We start from the raw sequence: 16,363 nt of genomic DNA, 5'->3' as shown, positions 1-16,363 counted from the left end.
GGATAAGGCAATACTTAGTTTGAGAAACAGATTGGATTAGGCCATTTAGAACTTTAAATATGAATTGGGCTTGGAAAATAACTGGCGACCATCATGGATGATACAAAACAGAGAGCCCAAACCTGGCGCCTTGCCTTTACTAATGATCAGGCAACAACTAGCAGCAGTTTCCAAATTCTTTTCAAAGGGAGCCCACCCCCACCCCCATGCAGCACATTGTAGTAGCCTATTCTGGATAAGGCACTTTTGTCTAGGAAAGGGTTCAGGTACACCAGACAAAACTGGTAAAAAACCTCCATCATTTCAGTGCCCCTCTCACATCACCTTTAGTTTTCCAAGAATACCATGGCTTGTCTCCTGTTCGGTTTTCTCTTTGCCAGCATATTTCAGTGAAGAGGTTTCTTTTATCCTCTCTTCTGCTGTTGCCCCAGTGCCTTGAGTTTAATCAGGGCAAGACAGCCAATAATAGCAGCACTTTACTACTTAAGACTCTCTTTCCCAAAAACATGGACTTCTATAATTATATTCATTCCAAGGGAAACTCCTGAAATCTTTCTTTTGTCCCTTGAACATGTCTTCCTGGCACAGCCTATGGAGAGAGTTACAGCTTGAGAGAAAGTTTGGTTTATACCAATTTTACAGGAGCTATAGCATACACAATGGTAGATGAACATGAAGGCTGGTGTAATCCAGTCCTGGCATATAATAATGACTTGCAGATAACCACATATTTGAGCTGTTTTAATAGTGGTATGGTGATAGCCACATATTTTGTTTTAATATTTTAATATTAATATCATAGTTGTTATTTGTTTTAAAGTTGCTTTTATCTTATTGGTTTTAATGCTGTAAGTCACCACAAGACCCTTCAGGTGAGTGGCTGCTAAAAAAATCTAACAAATAAAATAATTCTGCTGTTTTTGGAACAACCAAGGCCAGATTCAGGTTTGAGAAGTAGTGCCTAGTTTTTAACCAGACAACAATCTAGAGTGACATCTAGTGGGAAAGATTAAAAGTGAAACTATCCAACAAATATGAAAAACAAGTCTGAATTAATAGAACAAAGCAATAGACAAGTGCACCTTTAAGACCAACTAAGTTTTAAATGAATAAAACTTAATTGGTCTTAAAGGTGCACTTGTCTACTGCTTTGTTCTATTTCCATTACCAATACAGACAAAGCAAAAAACCCAGAAAACACCCTGAAGTGTCTGAAAATGTCCAGAGTTTAACTAGATTGGATTACAATCTGCACCACAGATAAAGGAGTCAGAAACCTTTAATTCAAAAATATCCAAACTCATGCCAAGCATCCATAAAAACATGTATTCAAAACAGTTTAACAGATATTAGAATTTAAAAAGAATACCATCCTAATATTATAAACTCATTTTAACACCATGGACACAGTCCTGCCAAAGCTAAGCACTTTTCAGTCCCAGCAACTTCAGAGGAACAGTTAAGCACATGCTTAGATCGCACAACTGAAATAAACGAGACTTAAAAATTGCTTAGCCTGGACAAGATCTGGCACCTGTTCTTTGTATGCCACTTTTATTTGATCTTCCATTATTCTGGAGGCTCAGCTTCCTTTGCTTCCTCTTCCTTTTCCTCTGCACCAGCAGCAGCAGCTGTGAAAGAAAAAATGAAACTGAAGGGGGGGAAATGATAGCATACAATTTAAAAACAATATCTGCTCCTAAAAGCATTATAATCAAATTCAGATAAGGCTGAAAGGAGAAAGAAGAAAAAGAATTTACACAGGCCTTTATATTTTCAGGAAAAATCCCAAAGGGATACATAATCTTTGAGTGAACATCTAAACAAAACAAAAAAAAAGATTTGGAAAAAAGAAAATGAATACTACCGCAGGTATAATCTGAAAAGAAGCTCCAAAAGTCAAGAATAAGAGCAAAGAGATGAATGTTTTTAGGGAAGAAATTAACTTTTGCCCTGGAAAACTGGACGCTTTGTACTACGCTATGTACTAACACTACAGTACTGAAATAGAGAGTCTATTCACAACTAGGGATGTATACTGGAAAAAATATCGGCAATATTCAGACTCAGGTTAAATGTATTTGGGGTTGCCATATATCCTCAAATACCAGGTTTGTAAAGCAAGCTGATTGAAGAGATATTTGCGAATTCTGAATATATGGCTCCATTATACCCTATGGTCCACTAATGTCAATGGCAAAACTCATAGGGTATAATCTACAGGCTGGGGGCAGGAGTTTGAGCGAAATGCACCAAATTTGCAGTCTAGCTGCAGGGGCCTCTCCCTCAGAGAACCCCCAAGTTCCAAAAAGACTGGGCCAGGGGGTCCAATTCTATGGTCCCTCAGAGAGGTTGCCCTAATTCCTTATTGTTTCCTATGATGGGAAAAACTAGCAAACACAAGCAGCAGTCAGATTCTCCTAGAGAATCTCTGCAGTGGAAATTCAGCTCTGGTGAGGGTGCTTGTTTGCAAGGATCATAACAGTGCTATGTGCCCAGCAGAACAAGTGCCACTGTAGCAGAGCTACAGGACCTTAGTTCAAATCTGAGAATCTCTCTGATTTATGAACAGGGGGGGTGGGGGGTTGCGTTCTGCAAGGACAGCAGCACAGAACCAGTGCATTGCACACACTAGTGCCATGCAGCAGAGCCCTGTCCCAACCTCTTTCCTCAAGCAGCAAGGAGGCTCAAGTTGCTTCTTGAGGCATGAAATAAGCAGCCCAGAAGCAATGAGAAAACCCAGATAGTTATAGCAACTGCTGGTACCTTCTCGGTTGCAGAGACCCTATTCCTTACAATAGCCATACCAGTGCATAAAATGGGAGAACAGCCATGAAACACGCAGCACAGCATCCAGTGGTGGCCTCTGCCTTTGGGAGAGGACAGGGGCCACATAGACTGATTCTGAAAGACTTGTAGATGGATGACATTTGCAACCAAAGGCTGGATCATGTGTTTGGTATGAATGGAGCATATTGGCCATCTATTAAAGTGACCAAAATTTTGTATATTCCTTTTCTCTCTCACCCTGATCTCCTTGGTCTTCTTTATCCTCATCTTCCTCAGGCTCTTTAGATGGTGGTGTAATTTCACTGGGCTCAGCTGCATCTGTAGGTGCCTCAGCACTATCAGCAGGAGTTTCCAAAGGAGTCTCACCAGCTAAAATAAGGGAAAACGAAACATTAGGATGAGCAAAAATGATACATGATGCTTTATGAATATTATAACTGGACACAGATCTCTCCTTCAAATCAGGAATTTTCTATACTTCCCTCTTTTGTAGGTATTTCAATGCATAAAAACCAGCAAGATTGAATCTGAAATTGAAGCTTGCCCCATAAAGCAATTACCACTTTTCTCCCCTGGGTTCTTGAGTATAATAAAGTGAAATTTGTAATAGAATGTTTTCCCACTATTTCACCTGTGTATGCCCTCTTATGTCGACTGAAGCTAGATCTACCATTACAAAAAACCAAATCCATGTAATACTTTTTATTAAGATGAACCAAAATGATACAAAATATTCATTTAAAAAGATTTCATGTGTTTTAGATTTTATGTGGGCTCAGGGCCGGTAATTGGGAGTTGGCCTTGAAGGTAGGATCAGAGGAGTGCTGCACAGTACACTAAGCTCTTTGGAGGCTTTCAACGAAGCCTCCGAAGAATGCACTGTTTTAGCGGCACCAGTCGCTTTTGAATTGAAAGCTGCCAGGCAATACCAAAACAGTGTGCTCTTCAGCGGCTTCCTTGGAAGCTCCAAAGAGCTTAGTGCAGGGGGAAAGCAGCAGCGAGTCAGCACTCTTGTGCGCTGCCCTTAGCTTTCTTGTCCCCTGCTGCCCTGCACGATGATGTCACTGCCAGTGACATCATCATGCTGCACATGCAATGAGCTCCATAAAGGGAGCTTGCGGGGTGGGGGGGGGTGCAGAGGTCTGCCTTGAGCGGCAGAACCTCTAGTGCCAGCCAATACAGCTGTTTACAATGTTTTTAAAAGGTCTACCAGTGACATTTTCTCCACAGGCTAAGTATGTCTATGGTATATCTTCTCTTTGGATTTTGTTACATACAGTGATTTCTAACCAAAGCTTTCCCATTGTCTGAGCATTTACATGGTTTTTACTTGTATGAAATTGTTCTTCGATGTACAGTAAGTTCGGAGATGAAATCTTTTCTTACAGATACAAAATGTATGTAGTTTCTCTTTTGTATGGACTCTGTTGTGGGAAATCAAACCCAGTTCTCCCAGATAAGTCTGTGCACTTAACCACGACACTAAACTGGCTCTCAAGACAGTGAAGCAGGGGGATTTAGTAGTGAGGGGTGGCTACCTGAAAGGTTCCTCGGGAACAGTGAGAACAGTCCCAGGGGGACATGACAGAGAGGTATCTGGAGGGGAACCCCACAAAAGAACAGAGTCTGGAGGCCATCTCAGAAGCAGGCAGTGCCATGGAAGAAGTTTTTTTTTTTTCCTTCAGAGGAAACAATGTTGGGATGGTGGCACCCTCTTTGGGTGCCCCTAAATTTGGACTCCCTGGCCCAATCTTTTTGAAATGTGGGGGTTCCTTGTGGGAGAGGTTCCTGCAGCTACACTGCAAATTTAGTGCCTCTCTCTCAAACCCCCTCCCCCCAGCCTTTACACCCTATGTTTTGCCATTGACTTCAATGGCTATAGGGTATAATGGAGCCATAAATTCAGGCAGGGCTTTTTTTTTAGCAGGAATGTACAGGAACAGAGTTCTGGCTGGCTCAGCATCGGGGGTGTGGCCAAATATGCAAATGAGCCCTGTGAGAAACAATGGTAGTGTCACAGGTGTGGCCTAACATGCAAATGAGTTCCTGCTGGGCTTTTTCTACAAAAAAAAAAGCTCTATATTCATGAATAGCTGAGTATCTCTTGAATCAAATTCAGGCACCAAATCTTATACTGAGAGATATATGGCTCCCTGAATATCTTTGCCCCTGAATGCCCCAAAGCTGGATTTTACTGATTTTTTTTTTATTTTTTGGCAAACCCCTACTCTGTAGCATACAATAAATACATTGTGTGTAGTAAGATTTGAAGTCTTCATTGCGGTTTTTCCACAATCTGGACATTTTGTACAATTTCTCTTTGTATGTGTGCTCTTCAGTTCAATGACTTTTGATAATCTTGGACTGAAGACTCCTGCTCCTCAGTCTCAATATGCAATTCATTTCTATCTTGAATGCATCTTCTGATGACTGATTGAAGTTAGAGTTTCAATTTAAGATTTTTTCCACAAATCCAAACATGTTATGTGTTATAGTTTTAAACAGCATAACATTGTTTGGGATACAAGTCTCCTGTATAAGCTTTATCGTGTTTAACAAATATTTTTGCAAAAATTCTCCCACAGTCTGAGAATTTATTCCCCACCCCTTCTTTTTTAATGTTTCATATATCTACCACTCTCCATCAGTGCCCTAATATCTCTCTATGGATCCCCTTTTGGACTCAGATTATGATTAGCCATATGGCTATCTCCACAAAGAATAGGATTAGATTTTATAGGGGGGAGAAAAAAGAATAACCAATACATGCCTGGTACTCTGCATTCTTGCTACAATAACACATTGCAAAAATTGCCAACTTCATACAGGAAATTCACTGAAAGGATTACAACAGAGCTTTAAGGATTGCTTCTGTGGCAAAGTACAAACCTGAAAGCTCTTGCTCTTCAGGTAGAAGTACCTCTTCAGTAGCTACAGGGGCTGTTTCTGCAGGAGGTGGTATTTCAGGTGCCCACAGTGTTAAAGTAGTAATTTTTGTTGCTTTCCACTTTGGAACAGTTGATGTTAAGGCCTCTTCTTCCTCCTCTTCTTCTCCTTTGTCCTGCACAGCAGATAAATATCCAGTGTAATGATTTGAACAGAACAAAAATTACTAGGCCTGCATATGAGATCTGTGTTTTGCCTAGGTAGTTCACACAGTCACAGACTCCCCATGTTGCCTTGCAGCCCTCAGGAATACACATGCCAGAACAGCAGTTTTTTCACAGAAACTAGTTCTATTGGTCTTGTATCCTCAAATAGCGTAATAAAGAAATTACCATGACTTTTCATCCCTTCCAGAAGCATTCATAACAAATGCAATATCTGCAGCCATTTATACAAAAAGAATCAAGATATGAACCAACAATGCAATCCACTATAGAGAAAAATTAAGGAACAACTGGGTGATATCTGTGACAAAGAAAATGTGTCAGTTAAAACTAATACCAGACTTCAGAGCTTTTGTCCCTCATCTGGATAGCTCAGATTAGCCTAGTCTCAGGATATGCAATCATTGGTGTAGTTTTGAATTTGTTTATAAATGCTGGAGCATCTCTGTCAAACTTTAATCATTAGTTGACATAATTCTCTTTCTCTTACTTGAGAACTGCATCTCACTGTATTGCTAGCTCTTGCTAAAGGATGAATTTCTGAAACTTCAGAATGAAGAGTAGGATGATGCATGCAAATAAAAAATGTAAATATTATATTTAGACACGAAATGTGATGTCAGTGTTGTAAGGATTCCACTACACATCAAAATGGCTTGCTCATAACTCTTCCATGAACTTACAGAAAAAAGTATATTTATTTTCCTGTTTTGGTTGATGGAAGGTATGCTGGTACAAACTTTTTTAGGCAGAAACTAAGTCCAAGTGAACTCAATATGTTTAGCTCAGAGTAACCATTACTACCGCCTTAACTAATGAACACCGGTGTCTATCATGTTAACTATTGCAATATTAAACAAATGTTGTACAAATGCTGTTTACTGTGCTTCTGTGGACCAGGATTTTGTCTCCTTATTTTACGTACGAGAATATTTCTTTGACATCGAGAGGTATACAGATACTCAGATCCACCTTCATTCTATGAAATCATCCTGCATCTTGGGAGTATATGCTATTACATTGCATGTTTCAGCTAATAGTTTGTTTTTGATAAACAAAACTGCAGAAACAGAAATTTCCGTAAGTTGGTACAAGAGATATTGAGGTTCATATTTCAAGGACACAATAAATTATTCCACCCACTCCCCCATGTGTACAACAAAAATAAACATTCTATTAAGGAAAATACTAAAATGCGCAAAAAAAAAAATCTGAACAGAGAGACTGAAAAAGTAATGCTTTTAGAAGGTAGAGCACGTACAGAAACTAGTGTTCCAAAGGTATTGTTTTTTCCAAAATGCATTTCTAATTTATGTCACATGCAAGCAAATCATGCAGCACTCCACTTCAAAGCCAGAGGGCACCTCTGTTATTCTAGGCTCCCTGAAGATGAAGGCTTCTATGATCGGTTGCTTCTCATAGCTGTGAGCAGATGGCAGTTCTGTGCTGCCTCTTCTCTTGTTCTTGATTTGCCTCAGCTAAGCAAGTTGTGAAAAGAAATTACTGTGAATTTTGAATTCCAGGGCACCAATGTTGAAAAGGCCCATTTGCATAAAAATGGACATTTCCCTCCAAAGGAATGGAACTCATGTGTAATAAGTACAGTAAGCTTTGGAAAATGAACTTATGAAAACTGTATACATAATTTAAAATGTCTTTTGATCCTGTAAAACAGAGATATGACTATTTACAGGAAACCCTGAATTTAACAAGCACAGTGAAAATGCAATTCAGTTAAACTGTAATTCTTGCGTTCAAAAATATGAAATTTGTTTCTGAAAAGAAATCAGTACTCAGGTGAGTTGTATATTTTAAAAGCATAATTTAATTGCTAGCAAAACTCTAAGCTTAAAAGACTAATTTATATATAATGCTACAAATGAGAAACTAAGAACTCTTCCATACCCAAGATTTGATATCTTGGTGCACCCTAGGAAATTATTTCCCAAGGTACAGCACTTCAAATACATTAGAAAGAGCATCCACAGCACTGAGGGAGGTGGGTGGGTGGAGAGAGACTCCTGAGCTGTGCCCTCCCCCTGCCTCTTCTGATGGGACTTGGTGGCAGCAGTGATCCCAAGCATAGTCTGGCTGGTACTTAGTGTGAAGAGGAGGGGGAAAGTACTATGTGTAACAGGGATGGGCATGAACTAGGAAAATGGAGGTTCATGGTGGTTCATGGCATGTGTGAAACCACAAACCCTCATGCATTTTTCAGTCTCCCCAAACTAGTTTGTGGTTCATTGGTTCATGAGTTGGGGAAGCTTTCATGGAGCTATCATTTTTAAATGCCTTCCCCTCACTTGCTGAATTGTACAGCTGCGACAGCATGACTCAGCAAATGAAGGGAAGAAATTTAAAGTGATCTATATCCTTCCCTTCACTCACTGAGGCATGCCCCCACAATGCATCTCAGCAAGTGAAGTGAAGGCATGTAGGCCTCTTTAAAGAGCTGAACAAAATGCTGCAAAAAATGCTGTGGGCAAACCAACAAACCAGCCCGGTTCATAACAAACTTTAGTGCATAAGTCTATTTGTGCCCATCGTTAATGAGTAATAATGAAAATAATGAAATCATTTCATATTAAAAAAAATAAATATACCAAAACAAAATTTAAAAATTGTGCACAGCATGACTAAAAAAACTATATAAGATTCCCCCCCTCTGGATTGAAGCAGGACCACAGAACACTGGCAGATCTTATATATCAATTTTATGTTGGAAATAGTATGGCCCCTTATAAACTGCCTTTGTATTCTGTTTTAATAACAGGTTGCTAATGGATTTTTTTTTTTTGTCATTTCAGACAGACCAGCTGCTAGGGGAATTTATTTACCTGTTTTTTACAAACCCACTTGTGTCAGGTTAGCAAAGCATGGTTGAGTCACTTCTGACAGCAACTACCTTCTTCCATTTTCTACTCTGTTGCACTTCTGAATCACTGTGGTGTGCTTTTTAAAATATCCACAGTACTTCCTACAATGCTGCTTTCCTCACACCTGCCCTTTTTGCCACATGATCTTCCTTGGACTTTTTGAAAAACATTCTAAGTTAAACACTACAGTGCTAAACCTATAGCACTTCATTGATATGGTGGCACCATTAAGATGCCTTCCCTCCTAACCACAGATTTTACCTGGAGACTGCATGATTTTTTTTAAAAAAGATAAAGTTCAAAGAACTGGCTGAAATTTCTTTAGCAAGTTTAGAGCACTATTCTTGGAAAGATAAACTTCCCTGTTTCTGTCTGGGAAGCAGAGGATGAGGCTTTACTTTTAATGACTGCACAGAATGAAAGATTGTGTTGTTGTCAGAGGCAAATCCCCAGAATAAGAGCTTTACAGAGCAATCTTATACAGGTTTGCTCAGAATCTTACCAAACTCTACTCAGTGGGGCTTATTCCCAAGAAAATATCATTAGGATTGCACTATTACTGTAACATCACTGTGGTAACTGCATGTTATAAGCCTTATTGAGGGTTGGAAAGCACACCTACAAAGATAGGAATTTCTTATTACCTATGTCAGAAATGTCTCGTGCTACTTATGGAGGGTTATAAGGAAATTGCAGAAGGAAATGGAGAAGGGGATTCCAGTACTGTGCCAAACCCTCCATTTTTTGCAAAGATCAATTCAATGGCTAATCAAAGCCTGCAGAACACCTTCTTCTCCATGAAACACTAGTGAACACAGCCAAGATTACAGGATTAATAAGAACCAAGGGTCATTTTGTAGAAAAACAGGTGGTGGAGCTCATTAGCAGAACTCATTAGCATACGCCACCCACCCACCCCAGCCAAAAGCAATCCAATGCAAGAAAGGAGAGCCCCAGGTGAGCGAGGCCTGCTTGGGCTGGCTAGAGATCCAAGCAGGCCTTGCTTGCCTGGGGCTCTCCTGCCTGCCCCACTCAAAAGGCCAGCAAGCCTCCCGCCACCCAAAATCACAGAAGGTGGAAAAAGGTTGTGTGGGCTTCTCCAGGGGTTAATGAGGGCTGCTGGGGCATGGCAAAGCCCCTTGTGGCTGGCTGGCTGCCCGCTCTCCTAATCCAGAGATTGTTATGCAGTTGAACCTACTATTCAAAGGACGAGGTAGGTCGGGAGGAAGAGGGGGAACCCTCAGAAAGGTTCAGGAGCTGCACTCCTGTGTGCTCCTGCTGAATTCAAGGCCTGATAAGAACTAGTAATAGTAATAAGAACTATTACTATTATACTTCAACAAATAGGGGACTCAAAGGGCTTGTCAGGAAGCACTCTATTATTTCCTTCCCCCACTATTTCTTCTTTTATTTCCCTGAAAGTTCCAACAGCCTCTCACATTTTCCTGCTTCCTTCTCTCTGTCCAATCAACCTATCTTTATGTATCCCTGCCTTTACATGTCACTCCTTCTGACAGCCTCCTCCTGGGAAAACTCTGCATGGTATTGGCTGCTGAGCTCTGGCAGACTAAATTGTATGGTGCCAGCTCCTGGTTCAGCCCAGCTGCACAATGGGGAGCCCACAAAAACTTGCTGGAGGTCACTCACTTTCCCTGGTATTGTCCTCCCTACACTATTTAAATTTTCTTCTCCTCTAGCCTCCATATGCTCACAGCTTTTCCTTTTCTCTTTTCTACTCCCACCTTCACCTATATTTATTATTTATTTATCATCTGAACTTCTGCATCCAGAGTTAGTAAACCCCCAGAGGCACGAGACAACATCAGGGTAAGGTCTTGGCCTCTATGCTCTGTTGTTGGCCCTCCTGAAGAGCTGGGTGGCCACAGTGTGAGACAGTATGCTGGACTAGATGGACCACTGGTCTGATCCTGTAGGGCTCTTCTTATGTTTTCATACCACGCTTTTCTCCACAATGGGAACCCAAAGCAGTTTACACCCTCCTCATTCTCTCCTCAATTTTATATTTACAACAACCCTGAATGCTGACAGTCTGTGACTGGCCCAATGTCATCCAGTGAGACTTATGGCAGAACAGTTTGTAGAATAATTTGTCTTGTCTGTTCATGGCCCCAGTCTCCAGATTTAAGTATCCACAGATGAGGTCATTTTGAGATATATGGATGTTATCAGGGCTTTTTTCCTTGAAAAAAAGGTGCCAGAACTTTGAAGAGGGAAATGAAGGAGAAACGCACAGGTGCCCCTCATGAACTTTAAACTATTTTTTTTAGAATTTTGTTTCCACAAAGAGGTTCTCGAACCACACTGGTAGCCCTGGATGTTATAAAAGAATGCTTAACCAAGATTTATTGCTTCAATCAGTTTAGCCAACAGACATAAAATACATCAAATGAATAAACATAATTTGTGGTTATGGGAATAATACTTACTTCATGAATATATTCACCGTGTTGTTCACATCCAATATCAAATACGTATTTTCCAGGACCCATTGGCTGTGTAAGACAACAACAAAAAACAACCAATATTCTAACAATTTGCATCCTAAAACTGCAAACCACCTCAAATCATATTCCTTCCCAGGAGTTAAAATTATACAGAGACCCTCCTAATTGTTCCATCAATCAAAGAAGCTTCTTTGGTGTGTGTGACGGTAATGAAAGGGTTAACAAAAAACTAAGGATGCATAGAGCCTGCGTCAGGTGACCTGAGGGTGGGGGCCAGAGTGCTTGGAACTCTCAGAGGTGATTGACAGCTAACGGCTGAGGGCAGTTAGTGTCAGACAGAGTCTGAGGGAGACTGCTGAAGAGAGCAGTTGGTCTGAGAAGGAGCTGAGACAGGAGCTGAGGAGAGTCTTCGAGAGAAGCAAAGCTCACTGTTCACTCTATAAAGACAGCCAAGGGGCTGTGTGTGACTAGAGAAGAGTCACAGTAAAAGACCTGAGAGGTCACAGACACAGAGACACTTCTCTTAAGAGCTAAAGAGGTAGTTGAGGGAAAGATGTGGGTCTAGAAGTCTGAAGGGCTGGGAGAAGAGACACCAGTCGACTTAAGAGACTTGGCATATTATACCCAAGAGGCCAACCTAGAATAGTGTTGGAGAGTGAAAGCTGTATGATCTTTGAAACCTGAGAGACATAAGTGAACTTGATATTATAACGCCTGAACTACAAAGAAACTGTTAACTGCTTGAGATACAATATAGCCCATGTATATATTTCCCATTCCCCAGTTGAAGACGGTGTGTGTACGTTAATAAATTTCTGTGGTTTACTTTAAAGTTCTCTGGTGCCAGTATATTGGGAAAACTATCAAAGCTGCTGTGGCCCCCTACCTACCAACTGATATCCATCAGAAAGCAAAACAAACCCCCCGAAGAGACTAGTATTGAGAAATCCATATTACACCCACCCCTTGAGTTCCATAGCCGTGAGGTAAAATTCAAGAGGAAGAACTGAGGCTGAAGAGGGGCTGGGGTAGCCATAAGCCGCATATAGAAGCGATCCAGTGAGACCGCGAGGCGCACTGTTATAGTGTGCAACACAAAGAGGTATTTTCAGAGGCAGCCCTACCATTATGGGAAAACTTCTTCAAGGAGGTAGGTCTGGCCCCCTCACTTTCGATTTTAAGGTGGCAGCTGAGAAAGATTTGGTTAAAGCAGTCCTAAATTGTGATTTTAAAGTTTGGGGTTTTTTATTTATTTACCATATTTATATTCCATATTTCTTTCTTTATAAGAACCACCAAAATGGCTAACAAATTAAAAAGTACATGTTAAAAGTACAGTATAAAACCATTAAAACAACCCCCTCCCAAACACACTTCACTAAAACCATTTGAACGGTTTAAAAAGAGAGTTAATTATAAAACAATTAAAATACATACAAAACTTAAAATAAATGTTAATAAACAGAGATCACTGAGGGAATGTCAAAACAAAACCACCCCACAAAATTTGGCTGTGGAGTTGGAAGCCATGGTGAGATGGCTGAAAAAGAGTCAGCCAAGACTAAACCTGATCAAGACAGAGGTTATGTGGTTGGGTGAGTGGGATTCAGGATTGGGGCACCAACTTCCTACTCTTTGACAATGTGCCCTTAATACTGACACAGACTGTCAAGAGTTTAGGTGTGGTTCTGAATGCCTCCTTATCAATGGAGGTCCAGATCATGAATGTTGCCAAGCTGGTGTTTTTCCAGCTACTGCAGGTGAGGCAACTGGCCCCCTTCCTGTCTCATCCCAATCTAGCCACAGTAATCCCTGCAATGGTCACCTCCAGATTGGACTACTGTAATTTGCTTTATGTTGGTTACCCTTGAGACTGACCTGGAAACTCCAGCTGGTCCAGAATGTGACAGCATAGGTCCTGACAGGAACATCACGGACAGCACATATTCAATCTGTGTTGCGTCAACTGCACTGGGTCCCAGTGGAATATCAAGTCAGGTACAAGGTTTTGGTTTGACCTTCAAGGCCTTGAGCAGCCTGGTACCCATGTATCTTTGGGACCGCCTCCTATGGTATGTCCCCCAAAGGGCTTTATGCTCTGCAGAGAACAACTTACTGGTAATCCACAGTTTTCTTAGCCCTGGCTCCTACCTGGTGGAATAACATCCACCAGGAATAACAGCCATGCCCTACAGGACCTAATGCAGTTCTGCAGGGCTTGCAAGGCAGAGATGTTCCACCAGGCTTTTGGTGGAGGACAGCAATGGACACCATCTTGTCTGGTATTCCCTTCATCTTGCTTCCTCTCTTGTGAAGCAGTGACATAATTTTGGAACTTTGACATTTCAGCAGCATTGGAGACTGTTTCAGTTATTTATTGAATTGTCAGAATTGTTTTAATGTATGGTTTTCTTTACTGTTATTCACCGCCCTGAGCACTGTGTTCTTAGGAAAGGATGGACTATAAGTTTAAATTATAAATAAATAAATAAATGATCACCCACTGATGATTTTTAATGTAACCTACTTCATGTATTTTATTAATATTGCAAGCTGCCTTGTACTCAGTAAGGAAGAAAGGCAGCTAATAAACAGTTAAAATAAACAAAAATAGTATATTTCACAATTACATACTGTTTTGTATTTTATAAACTATTTACAAGAAATAAAAATGTATCAAGTATATAAAAATATAAGTAGTTACTGAGGACAAATGGGAAGCAGTATCTGTAAGTGTGCCAGTGGGTTTGCTCTGTTATTACTCATGATTGAGACTACATTCCCACCACCCTGTTGTTTCCCCATGTTTTCCTTATACCATTCAAGAGTTAATTTGTTACAATATTTTTTGCTTAAAATTCAGTTGGTGTTCCTACAGTCTCCATTCACTTGGTTGGAAGGTAATGGTTAGGTCACATTATTGTGATTTCCCATTATTTTTTGGTTGTCTTGTCACACTCATTGCATGTCTTATTCCCTACTTTTTACTGCTTTTTCTTTAAGAACAAAAATTCTGTCCTTGGGAGGAAAAGAGGAGAGCAAAGAGCCACCTCTCTGGGGGAAATTGTCCTAGGTCTCTAATTTCTCTTGCTCTCCTTTCACTAATACTCACTTGAATCAAAAGGAGGAGTAGATCAGGAGAAAGTGGAAGAGAGGAACATGTAGCAGGCTCTGAGACTGAGGATGAGGGTGACCTGGTTGCCCACTAGCAACAACATAAGCAATAGCAAGTGACATATCCCTTTAGCTGCTAGAAGCTGGATTAGTCATCCCTCAGCTGAAAGCAACTGAGAACAGAATCCTAACAAAGACTCCAACAAGGAATACAAGCAGCTGCTGCGGTAGAGGTGGCAATGCAAGTTCTGTAGTGACAGGGAGGGGGTTCTCAAAGGCACAATTCCAGCCTATATTTTATGTTGTTTTAAATGCACTAGGTGTATGTGTCAAATAAAAGACAAAATAAATTAGCTCTATCTGATCAGGTATTGGAGCAAACATTCAAGCAGAGAGAAGTCAGATACATATGCAAAGCTGAAAGTACACACAATTACCTGTTGCAAATTTTAGAGGAGCTGAGACTTAGCAATGCACTTGGGAGAGTGGCAATGGCAGCTTGTGTGAGGGGAGTGTTTCTGTCTGCCCAGCTTTCCTAGCCTACTTCCACACCTTGCCAGCATTGTCTTGGAAGGGCACAGCAGACCATGGACTTCAGGTGGTTCCCTGTACTAGCCCACAATCAGCAGGGCACAATCTTTTCAGCTTTGCAAGAACTTCAGAGGTCCCTCCTCTGCCACCACCTTCACTTAGATACATTTTCCACCTCTGTCCATTCTATCCACACAGCTTTGTGTCTTGGTATCAGTCCCTTCATAGATTAGTGGTGGGCTGCCTACATGTGTGCTTGCTGTGGGGTGAGGGTATCACAAGATTTAATGGAAAGGGAACTTCCGGCTTGGTGTCATGGAGGATTGACGTGCTTCTCACAGAGGAGCAGACCAAAACCTCTGTTCTGGGCAGAGAAGGTGATTCTAACGCCTGTTGCCTACATCTTCTAGGCAAGGAGATGGCCAAGACATGCTTATAAAATTTTGAGAGGATTTACTTTGGCTGACAAGGAATCCCAGTGGGGTTCCTTTTTGGCTCTGAAGAGTCCCCGTGGAAGAATTGCATTATAATGTCTACAGAGGACATCTGGGGTCATTAAATCGACTTAAATTCATCATGCGCCAAAGCTTCTTTGGGACTAATTAATATCTACTTTGGAAGAGGATGGTGCTTTGAAAGGATCACAATCTTTAAAGGTAAAGATCTTTATCTATCACTCTGGGGCTAAAATAAGATTTATTTGGAGGAAAAACAAAGGTCTGGGTACATTTACATCATATTAAAGTAAAGAAGAAGAAGGAGGGGGTAAATTTGGGACTAAGAGAATTAGAGAATAAGGTTAAAAAAAGGAAAAACAAAAACTGTTTGGCATACCTGCGGTCGGGCAACTCCCTCCGAAACAGAACAGAACTGCAGATCAACAGCACGTCACAAGAAGTGGCGTCATAGGAGTATCACGAGACTTCTTAACCATAGAATACGAGACTTCGTAGCAAGAAAGAAAGGAAGCGGCCATTAAGAGAAGGGAAAACTGTAAACCTCCAAGCCCTCTCTAGGACTATAATCATAGAGAAACATTGGCGGCCATTGAAAGAAGGTCAAAAGTTTAAAAATTTTAAAAAAGATAATGGGACTTTAAAAATTAGCAGAGCCAGCAAATATCACCATTAGAAGACTAGAGTTATTGGACTATGTGATTTGAATTAATTTTGGAGCACTTTAGAAGAAAAAGAAATTTTTTTTTAAAGGGGCAGAAAAACCGCGGACGCCATTTTGGGAAAAATAAAATTTTAAAAAATTAATATCTTGACTTTGGAGCTCATCTGTGATTTTGGGCTCATCTGAAAGAGCATGCTCCATTCTATAAGACTGCATTGTTAAAAGTGATTGGTGAGGTCAACTTTAAAGCCTACATTTACAACGGGAAGGCAGTGATGTCAGCCCAAATCCCAGGAGCAAAACAGATACAGACAAGGGCTAAGACGTTGGAAGAAGTGAAAAAGTCTAAAACACAAGA

The 16,363-nt window shown here is 40.7% G+C and overlaps 1 protein-coding gene across 1 annotated transcript in view; it reads right to left on the bottom strand.

The window, feature by feature from the left end:
* Positions 1–2,015: 2,015 nt before the first annotated feature.
* RSPH1 (radial spoke head component 1) overlaps positions 2,016–16,363 on the bottom strand; it is a 39,847-nt gene continuing 25,499 nt past the window's right edge. Inside the window, exons 6-9 of the mRNA XM_060235260.1 lie at positions 11,224–11,289; positions 5,680–5,851; positions 3,028–3,159; positions 2,016–2,038 (exon numbers count right to left, since the gene is read on the bottom strand). Of these exons, the coding sequence (XP_060091243.1) occupies positions 2,016–2,038; positions 3,028–3,159; positions 5,680–5,851; positions 11,224–11,289 (393 nt within the window). The remainder of the gene's footprint in view (positions 2,039–3,027; positions 3,160–5,679; positions 5,852–11,223; positions 11,290–16,363) is intronic.

The sequence above is a fragment of the Heteronotia binoei genome, chromosome 3, assembly GCF_032191835.1.
Source record: "Heteronotia binoei isolate CCM8104 ecotype False Entrance Well chromosome 3, APGP_CSIRO_Hbin_v1, whole genome shotgun sequence".
In the NCBI taxonomy this organism is placed as follows: Eukaryota; Metazoa; Chordata; class Lepidosauria; order Squamata; family Gekkonidae; genus Heteronotia; species Heteronotia binoei.
The sequence above is the reverse complement of the archived record's forward strand: the minus strand, read 5'-3'. Positions and strand labels throughout refer to the sequence as shown.